At 44.3% G+C, this 10,714-nt stretch overlaps 1 protein-coding gene across 1 annotated transcript; it reads right to left on the reverse strand.

The window, feature by feature from the left end:
- Positions 1-988: 988 nt before the first annotated feature.
- On the reverse strand, positions 989-10,482 carry LOC142949752 (beta-1,3-N-acetylglucosaminyltransferase lunatic fringe-like). The gene is made up of 8 exons (XM_076091570.1): positions 9,971-10,482; positions 5,949-5,997; positions 4,920-5,022; positions 4,670-4,823; positions 4,116-4,201; positions 3,848-4,007; positions 3,666-3,751; positions 989-2,344 (listed from the first exon to the last, which is right to left on the reverse strand). The coding sequence occupies exons 1-8, from the start codon at positions 10,355-10,357 to the stop codon at positions 2,278-2,280; spliced, it is 1,092 nt and encodes a 363-aa protein (XP_075947685.1). The 5' UTR covers positions 10,358-10,482; the 3' UTR covers positions 989-2,277.
- Positions 10,483-10,714: the final 232 nt, after the last annotated feature.

Raw genomic sequence — 10,714 nt, forward strand, 5'->3', positions numbered from 1 at the left:
GAACTCAGAAACATTAGTCGTCAGCCTCTGTGTGCTTCAGATGTACTGTATTTAATTCTAAAGCAGAAGTCCAAAGAGAAAGCATTCAAATGAACTCCTAGTTCAGACAAATCTATCAAATATGATCAGAAAAACATCAGACATACGTGAAATGCATCCTTTGTGTGTTCACTCTGTATCAATAAATGCACGTTTGCTTCCATTACAAACTGTACATTAGTAAAAAAAAAACAAGAACGTCGTTTCAGTCTGTCCTGTGATAGATTCTTATTCTCGCGAGAATCTAGCTGCCGTGCAAGGTAAGATGATTTCAGCCTCAAATCTAGGAACTGTTGCAAAAGGACCACCGACATCATATTCTGTTCCTCTAGCTACACGTATAAACTGCAAGTATTGTCGCTGGAGTTGATGTGTAGCCAACTGCAAATAAAATGTCCCACAGAGTACAAAGCCTTAACTGATACAATATAGCAAAAGAGCTAATTTTGCATGTATGTTTAATTTACTCTTTAATATAAACTTTTAATAAACCCTACGTTTGAACAAGCATTATGGTAGGGTTGTAAGTCTGGCAACAGTTACAATATACAGCTAAAAACGGTTCAGGACAAGCAGCAGAGAGACAGTTTTAATAACCAGAACTAGCTGCTGCTCTTTGCAGTAACACGTGCAGCCAGCAGATGGCACTCTGTAGCAGGTTAAACCAGTCTGACGTCTCACAGTGGGAGAGAGGCCACAAGACACACACACACACACACACACACACACTCTCACACTCTGCTAATGTTTTGGTTCTGCCTTTATCTCTCCAGGGCCTTGTGCATGGCTCCATCAGATAAGAGGACGGCTGTTGTAGCGGGGGCGGCGGTGGTCTCCAGACAGGAACCCACCAGCTCATAAACAAGGTCAGAGGTCAGAGGTGGAGGCGGAGTCCCTTAACAACCTCATTTAAAATCCCCCGGTTCACAATCACAGAGATCAAAAGGTGTTGTTTTTTAAAAAACGTTTTTTTATTGCATGTCTGCGTACAGTCCAGATACTGGAGAGAGCATGTACGCTTCAGAAGCAACGGTTCATCACATACATTCACTTAACAAGGGACAGAATTTAACTTAATAACTTTCACTCAGTTGCAACAAATGCTTTCAATGCACAGAAAGATAGAAGACGACCCAACATGAGTCATTCTTTGTTACACCGCTGCTGTGAGAGACGTTTCAGAAGCAGTCGAACAGGATGAGGGCTTTTCAGGAGAGTCATTTGGAACAGGCCTCACTGGATGAGTTGAGTTTTTAAAAGAATAGTCTGTTCATTGTGGGAAATACTCTTATTTGCTTTCTTGCCGAGAGTTAGATGGAAAGAATCAAGACGCTCGGCAAATATGTAGCTGGAACCAGCAGCCAGTTAGCTTAGCTTAGCACGAAGACTGAAGACAGGAGGAAACAGTGCAACTAAACCAGCAGAAATATAACGGCAAGGTGCTCAGGCATGATGATATACTTAAAAAAAAGATAATACTGAACGCTGACAAGATAAAACTTCAGATTATAAAAATATGACTGATTCGATCCTTCATCTTTTCACCGTCAAACAAACCGGTCAAACCTACTCGACAAATAAAATAAAAGGCCAACAGCAAGTTTACAGATGACTTCGTGGTTCAACTTTGACCTCCTCTACTTACCGTACTTGTATGCACACACTGTTTTCCAGTGTGATGGGAGTAGAAGCGACTCGCAAGTGTGCTCACTTTCAGTTTTACCTCTAAATAAAGTGGTTTAGATGATTCAACTTAAAAAGAACAATTAAACATATTTGAAATAGAAGTTTTTTTTTGCATTTTTGCCGAGAGTTGGATTAGATGACTGATCTGACTTTGTCGTAGCTAAGCATGGATCTCAGCGGTTACTTTGGTGAGCACACAATGTTATTATAACGACCACTCTCAGGATCTAAAAAAATAGAGGAGCAGTCTCTTCCATTTTTCATAATAATGGTCATAAGTCTTTTTCTCTTGTTGCCGTGTTTGGCCTTTTGACGCCCAACGACAATTCACAGGGTGAGAGTTCAGATGTCAAATCAATAAAAAGTCAGTGTTCCACTCGGACCGCTGTTAAAACATCTACGTCCAAATGTTTCCCGGGGCTCTTGGGGGGGGGGGGAGGCCAGAAGAGGGCAGCAGTGCGACTCCTGGACGTCTGCGGTGACTTCCTCCTCCATCAGAGGACGCTCAGTTCTCCTCCTCCACCCCCGTCCGTCCGTGTCTCTGGACGGGCGTTAAAGCGGCCGGGGGCTCGGGCAGCGAGCGGCGTCTGGGTGCAGCAGACAATGGACCGACCTGAACCTGAGACAGAGAGGGAAACCAGTGTCACAATGCCTGGAAGCCGCCAACTGGGGATTTCAAAATAAGTGAATACAATTAGCCGTGTGCATACACTCATGCACACAATGCACAAAGCCAGGAAGCTTGTCACTGTAGTAAAAACATACACACATGAGAAAGAGTTACATAAAGGAGCATTGTAGTACACATGTCCTAAAACTAAAAGCCTTTCCTGACGCAGACGGAGCAGCTGCAGGGCCGCGTCGTGAATATCAGATAAAATACAATAAACAGTATCTGTTATGGATTGTTTGAAAAGATCTTTAATCTTTTTCAATTAACCCGTCCACCAGCAGGTCAACGAGCTGATCGCATTACGTCCAGCCCCCCCGCCCCCCCCGGCACGCTGCCATCAGAGTCCATTGACAAGCTGCAGCAATAATTACAATTAGCCCAAATAAAAACACAATGATACAATTACTGAGTCGAGGACAAAGCAAAGAAGGGGAAAGAAAAGACGGGAAGCTGGAGAAATAAAAAAATAAATCCCCTTAATGTCAGGAAGGCCAAAGATAAGATCTTTAAGGTCTTTGTTTTATGCTGTGAATTGTTGTGTTTGCCCGTTACGTCGTTCCTTTCAGTGAGATGTCACGGCCCCCGTACTGTAGATATTCAGAGAGAAGGTCACCTTTTGTGTTACACTGAGCATTCACAGACGAGCATTCACAGGCTAAAAGGGGGGGGGGGGGGGTTATATTCTGAGAAAAAAACAAAAACAGACCTTTACAAGAAAAATGCTTTTATTCTCTGAGATAAAAGTCGTGAATTAACAGGAAAAAAACACATTTACAAGATAAAAACTTAATATAATATATAATAATATTCTGTTCAATTTTAAAGTAACACATTAATGGAAAAAAAAAATCTCAGAAAATAAGTGGGTTTTTCTCAAGAAAAGGTTGGATCGACCTCATCACACCGCAGACTGCAGTGGATGAGCCGGTCAAATTATACTTTGCAGACGTATTTACCACTACTGCACGCATAATGTTGATCGTAATCATATGGTTACATGATGGACATAACGGCATAAACGGCAAATGTTTCTTCTCTATTGTGAGGATGTGATACTTTTATTTATCTGTAGTGATAATAAACCGTCTCTTTATGTGTCTGATTGTTGGTCAAACAAAAGAAGCACTTTGATGCCATCGCCTCCAGTTTTCTGGAAATTGTAAGAGGCGTTTCTCACACAGATGTCGCACTCTTTTGTACTGTTCTCCTTTCTGCATATCGAAGAAACAAAATCACTGCCGTAAACTGATTCACACGGATATTTTACCTTGTAGGATCTTCATTTATTGAAAACGGTCCCTTCAGGTTGACGATGTTTCTGCTGTTTTCCACTGTGCCGTAGCTGAGGGTCACCTAAAGGGTGACAAACACAAGGTGTTCAGAGAGTTTTCAGATCATTAAATCTGTTTGTGTGTGTGTGTGTGTGTGTGTGTGTGTGTGTGTGTGTACCTGGTTGTGTATGTCCGACACCAGTCCCAGGTTCTCCAGGTGAGAGTGGAACAACGCTGAGCGGATGAGGCTCACGCCAAGCAGCGCCTCCGCGATGTAACCGACGGTGCAGTCGTCCGGGAGGCGAATGTGCTCAGCTGTCGCCATGAAGGCGCCGTCGCTGGACAGAGGCAGAAGAAGAGAGCGTAAGAGAAGGGAGGTTTGACGATGTCGCTGAAAACTGTGCCGAAAGATATCTCATCCTTTATCTGTTGGTGAAGGTTTTTACCTCGCCCAGGGCTTCATCTTCAGAGCGAGGCCGTGGCTCAGACAGAAGCCTGCTCCGCCTGTGGCGAACCAGAAACGCACCTGCTTCTGCGCACACACACACACACACACACACACACACACACACGCACGTTACACTACTGCTATTTTAATGAAAGTGATGTTTATTCCTGAAGGGAAGATAATAGTTCATGTAAAACAGATATTGAGTTAAAAGAAGCCTGTACTGTCTCTTGAATATTTCGGCTTTATGAAGTAATAAGTACGGAAGATAATTTAGAGGCCTTACGTTGTATTAGAAAGGACTTCACTACCCATAATGCTCTTGGAGCGGAAGGAAAAGGGGCAACGTGTTTGAGGCGATAGTTAGCTCTTGTTGTTAGCAGCCATTATGCACCCTTTGTCATCACGAGCTAAAGCGTAATCCTTGTTTCATTCACTTCATTGCAAGGTTGTAAGACTGAGCAACACCCCCCAGAGACTGAGACCTAGATGCATATCTCAGTTATGGAGCAGGGAGCTGCAGACTTGAACAATCAACCGATTAAAGTTTACCATTTGAGAGGTGCCGAGACTCTCCGTGGCCTCTATTGGTCGCTCGAGGCTGGGCCGGCCGATGTAGACGTCCTGTGTGTGACTGTACTGAGACAAGAGCTTCAGCAGGGAGCGCACGTTCACGTAGTTATCATCGTCCACGTGACAGAACCACCTGTGACGGATGAGGGTTGGTAAAATGCTCTGTGTGTATATGTCAAGTGTTACTGTGTGTGTGTGTGTGTGTGTGTGTGTGTGGAGTGAGTCTTACTTCCTGCCAGAGTTGATGAAAGTGTCGTACTCCAGAGCCATTTTACAGGAGAGGGCCTGGCGATTGTGGGCTGCTGAGCAGTTGGTGTTGATCAGGTGAGCTCCTGATGATCAACGACAAACAAAAATCAATAACCAACGCTGACTCAGCAGTGGTTCGAATTATTATGTGTATTTGATGAAGCAACTTTGTGACTAAATATTTGTTTCAGAAGCAAGAAAGCTGTTTAAAGCTGTGATCCCATACGGGCCGCAACTAACGATCACTTTCACTGTGGATTCATCTGTGGATTAATCTCTCGATTAAATGTCAGAAATGTCAAAGAGTGTTTCCCAAAGCCCAGCAGGACGTCCTCAAATGTCTTGTTTTGTTCACAACTCAAAGACATTCAGTTTACAGTCATAGTTGAGTTAAGAAGTTGTCTTCTTTGACAGTCAACTGAAAATCTTTGAGTTGTGGACAAAACATAAAACATTTTATAAACCAAACTAATCGATTAACTGAGAAAATAATCAACAGATTAATCTACAATGAACACTATATTTAGTTGCATCCCCAGGAATCAGAGAATTTTGGCTATTTTTGTTCTTTAACAATTACACATTAATCAATTATCAAAATAGTTAGTGATGAATTAAATAGTAATCGTTGCAGCTAGATACTATTATAAGCAGGATGCTAATAAATATAATAATTACACCTCTTTTGTCTGCATAGAGTCGTACAATGTGTCCGATAGTGAGAAGAATACCTCATTGAAAGTAAAACAATTCCACGAGTTAGACGAGGAAAGGCCTGTTGATAAAACCTGCAGTGACTTCCTGCACTTTGTGGAAACACAATATTGCCCAGTCAGCAGCCTGGTTCCTGCTTTCCTGCTCACAGACTGCAGATAACACTGCTGCAACTCAGCGAAACTGCTCCGTGAGCATGTGTGTGTGTGTGTGTGTGTGAGTGTGTGTGTGTGTGTGTGTGAGCGTGTGTGTGTGTGTGTGAATGTGAGCGTGCGTGTGTGTGTGTGCAGCTCACCCATCCTTTTCCTCAGCTTCTCGTCCTCTCCATCGGTGAACACGAACGTCTGTGGAAAAGAACAAAAACAAACCTTTAGTGACCAGCGGGGGAAACGAAAAACACCCGTCGTGCAGACGCTTTCACTGCTCCACCGTCGTTGTTCGGGGATCATTGCTTACGGCCTCAGGTGAGACTCCACCTGTTTCCTCGGTCACACACCAACACCCGCAGCAGCAGCAGCAGCAGGCATTGCTGATGTTGGATGCAGGCCAACATTAAAAAGGTAAGCTTCTTGTCTATCAGCAGCAGAGCAGCTGCTCTCAACTCTGTAGCTGTGTGTGTGTGTGTTTATGTGATGAGTGACGGGGTCGGGGGTCACTGCGCACTCAGGAAGCCGTGCAGACCCCTCAACTTTCCACAGGAAGTTAACACACACACACAGCCTGGGTGCACATACAGAGCGGGGTCTGTAAATATTGTCTTGGCTCTGTATTCCAGCACAATAGAGCCGAGAGATGAAACGATGACATCGAGGTTTAAAGTTCCTAATCTCAGTTTTAATTCGACGCTGTTTACGTCCACATTGGGTGAGCAGTGGAGGACGTGTTGTCCTTTTTATTCATTGTCCCTATATTTTAGGATAACGCAGCAGGACAATGATCCTGAACGTTTAGACAACGTTTAAGTAGAGATTTCAGTCTGGCCATCCCTGCAGCTCAAACATCAAATAGAGTCATTCAAACGCTGTTAAAATAATGAATGTACGTCCTTGAAGTCTATGACTCTTTAATACAAGTCGACTTCCAACCTCCAGACGAACAGATCGATACTCAATGGGTTGCTGCAGTGCGGGTCTGGCACCACATCAGCGGGGACGGTGCCTGTTTAATGTTAGTGCATTAAAGCCTTTAGACATGAACTAACTGCAAAGGACCAAATAAAGAAAATCTAATGTTTTTACTTCAGTTCAAGTTTGTGTTAACTTGTCTATTTACTTTCTGTCCCCTGAAAGATTTATATAGTTTTATAATTAGTTCATCGGATTGTAAACATCCTGAAATCACAGCTTGAAGTCAGCACTTTAACCTCATTAGTGGTCCTTTCTTTTCAAATCCAAAGTGCTGCAGGGACAATAACAGAAGACCTGTCCTAATACTTTCACTGTCCTAATACCCCACCAGTGAGAGGACCCGGCTCAGAGGGATCTGCAACCTTCCCGCCATGCAGCACAAATTCAATAATAAATCTTTGGTCTGTGTACTGTGTGATCACACCACTGCCTGTTGTAGAGAGAGAGACAGAAACATATCTGTGTGTCCAGACAGCTGTGAGTTTTTGTCAAACCCCCCCCCCCCCCCCGCTCTGAGCCTCTTAAGCCTCCAGAGAGCAGTCAGCTTGTGAGTCAGAGTGTGTCATAGGAGGGCAGGAGGTGGTGGTGGTGGGGGGGGGGGGGATTACACAGGAAACAGCGACAACCACCGAGGCAGGAGAAAGTGGTGTCTGTGTGCGTGTCTTTGTTTACTCTTGTGATCAGACACTTTTTAACTTCCCATGAGAAACCCTGTGAGTTCCCAGGGCGTGCGTGTGTGTGTGTGTGTGTGAAGGTAACACTGACAATTTGTGTGTGTGTGTGTTGCTGTATTTCCATTACTCAGCAGACTCATCGTATAGAGGTGTTTCTGGGAAATAGGTAGAGTTACACACACCTGACCGTGAGAGCAGAGGCAAGAATGCATCACACACACACACACACACACACACACACACACACACACACACACACACACACACACACACACACACACACACACACACACACACACACACACACACACACACACACACACACACACACACACACACACACACACCAGCTGATTGCCCCTCCATCAGCTCTATTTACATGTCAACAGTCTCTGTGCAGCATGAGATGAGACTGGAGCGAGTCCTTCCTCACACACTGGGGTTTAAATGGAAAGCGGAGCGACCGCCGTGCGCTCCGCAGTCACGTCTGCATTCGATTAGGAGCTTTGAAGCCGCTGGGTGCAGTTCACCACAGCCCCATGTGTTTCACAGCAACAGATTCATCTTTGACTCACTCGCCACCGTGATTCAGACCAAGAAACAGGCTGTCTGATCTCAAATATTTATCTTTCAAATCCAGTAGCCATGTTCCAAGTCCTCCAGATCACAAGGCTGCTCGGTGTAATAATGAGGAGAAGATGGTTTCTAATGGGATCAGTGGCGGAAGAAGAATTCTGATTTAGAGCGGCGATGATTAGTCCATTAATCGAATTAACTGGCATCTGTTTTGATAGTCTATGATTCTGAGTTTCCAGCTCTTGAAATGTGTCTTGTGGTTTTCTTACTTCTCTATGATAGTAAAGTGAATAGCTGAAAACGTAGATGAGCTTTTTCCCATAATATCAAGCCAATGATCTGTGGATTAGTCATTAGCTGTAGCCCTATTCAGATCATTGACAAAAGTAAAAGACGGTGCAATAGAAAGATTACACATAAAAGTCCAGCATTCAAACAAGTAATTGAGTAAAAACACAAATACCAGCAGTTTAGAATCAAAAGTGAAAGTACTCAGGCTAAAGAATGGCTCCCTTCAGTGTTATTATAATTACTGGGTGAGGGTTAGAGTTAAGGTGAGGCATCTTAATGTTGAACCTGGTTTAATGGAGCAAACATCTAAACTCCTTTATCTGCAGCAGCGGGTAGTTTATATGCATTGAATCGTTTAAACGCAAACACAAGTATTAACTCCAGCTGCCTCATTAACTGCTGGTGATGTTTATATTACATTATTTCACTCTTAAGTAGTAGAATAGATAAGATGAACCTTTATTGAGCCCAAAGAGAGGAAAATCAGGTGTTACAGCAGCACAAAGACGGATATAAGAACAAATAAAGAGAAAAATAAGAATAAACAACATAAGCAACTAACTAATATACAATAGTGTGAGAGTATAAACTACACAAGAATGATCGATACAAGAGCAATCAAAGACAAGGTTACAGTAAGTTAAAGTGACACGGTATGATTAATAGCAGTAGTAGTCGTAAACTGAACTGAAGTAGAAATATTAACAATGTATTTGTATTTTGTTACTGTCCACCGCTGAAGCTGCAATCACTCTGAAATAACAGGAAGTCAAGAGAGTTCAAAGCCTTGTCATCTCAGCTGTCATGATGTTTGAAGCTGTTTTTATATATAATGCACACTACGGCCAGACTCTGCATGTGACAGTCTAAACTACAACTGAACAGTGGTTTTGTTTGATTTGCAGCATTGAGACTTAATGATATGCAGGTTTCACCCCGCAGTGTGTTCTCTCCTCTTCTTTAAAGTCACCGCGTCAGCAGCAGCGTGGCCGACCTGTTCGCCCTCAGGTCTCCCTGTTCGCGCCTCACAAAGGCCTCCATCTCTCATTTACGATCCATCTGCAGCGGGCTGGATCAAAGAGCCGGCGGACCCTGTCACGTTTCGGGGGGATTAGAACTCGCTGGCAATTTGCAGCAGGAGACGAGGGACACCTTTACCTGTACAACTTCCCTTGTTGACGCATTGACTATTAACATGTGATCACACTTTGCACGAGACCACGTCATGTGCAATTTTTGGCTCCGATCTCAATTAATCAGCACCGAAAGACAAAATGCCCCTTCACGTGACCCTTCACCAGCTGATAAAAGCACATAAACACAACACAAGATCTCAAGTTTATAAGTGAATTCACAGCACTGTCTGGCAGCCAGTTCCTTTATTCTATTGTGTGATTAGGATTTGCATAAAATAACATAATAAAGGTCAATTTATTATTCACTTTTGAATGGTTAAGACCCACATTAACACAGCATGTAGCGGTTTACTTATCTTCGGGTTTCCAGTCATGTTTTTGTTTATTTATTACTAAGTTAAAGTCTCATTTGTATTAATTTAGCTGTGTGAGGGGCGTTTCTGTGTCGTCTGATCTCTGATGGTTTTCTGTATGAAATTCAGCCGACTTGTTTCCGAATCACTCTGAACTCACCTGTTGCATGTTTCTGGAGATCCAGGTGTCCAGCAGGAGCTCCAGTCTCTGCCGGTGATACCTCCCGGTGGTTTTCACCGCTATGAACAGGTCGTCCGGGGAGAGACGCTCCACCGGCCCGGGGGCAGCGCTTCTCCTCGGCGGGCCGGGTATCGCTCGCCTCTCCCGGGTGAGTGTCCTGAAGTACGCCGAGAAAGCTTTCCCGCTCGCCGCTGCGGCTGCTGGAGGCTCCGCCGGGTGTCCGCTGCTCGGGTGTCCGACAGTGACGACCAGCGTCCCGGTCACGAGCAGACAGGTGACCGCGGCGGCGGCAGCAGCTGGGCTGAAGGTGCCGTGTGATCCACCGGCGGGTTTCCACATTGTGACTGTTTTTACAGCTTCATTCATAGACAGAAGAAAGTCTAAGAAAGTCTCCTCTGCTGTTTACAACATCTCCTCTGTGCAGACTCAGTGACCCTATAAAAGCATTCAGTGGGAGACCTCTTGTTGTGAGACTCCCTCACGCGCTGCTTTATTTTACAGAGAAGTTATAAACTCCACCAGTGGGCGTGGCCTCGTCTAGTCGAGCCAATGGCCGGTTTGAGCGCTTGATGTGGGCGGGGCTACGAGGTTCTCTGGATGAACATCCACATGGCAGTACGGCAAACAGGCAACTTTATTTACTGTGTAGAGCATTTTACAAAGTGCTTTGCACAGGAAGAAAAACATGCAGGGATAGAAAACAGTAAGGACGATGTGTAAAAC

The sequence above is a fragment of the Anarhichas minor genome, unplaced genomic scaffold (assembly GCF_050575085.1).
Source record: "Anarhichas minor isolate MPS153535 unplaced genomic scaffold, ASM5057508v1 ptg000014l, whole genome shotgun sequence".
Classification (NCBI taxonomy): Eukaryota; Metazoa; Chordata; class Actinopteri; order Perciformes; family Anarhichadidae; genus Anarhichas; species Anarhichas minor.

Bases quoted from the DNA above. Each gene is read 5' to 3' on its own strand.
- LOC142949752 (XM_076091570.1), bottom strand. From the start codon at position 10,357: ATGAATGAAGCTGTAAAAACAGTCACAATGTGGAAACCCGCCGGTGGA. The intron at 5,023-5,948 runs GTGAGCTGCACA...GTTGATCATCAG, and splicing joins GAAGCTGAGGAAAAGGATGG to GAGCTCACCTGATCAACACC. The intron at 4,202-4,669 runs GTAAACTTTAAT...GTGTGTGCGCAG, and splicing joins GTCTCGGCACCTCTCAAATG to AAGCAGGTGCGTTTCTGGTT.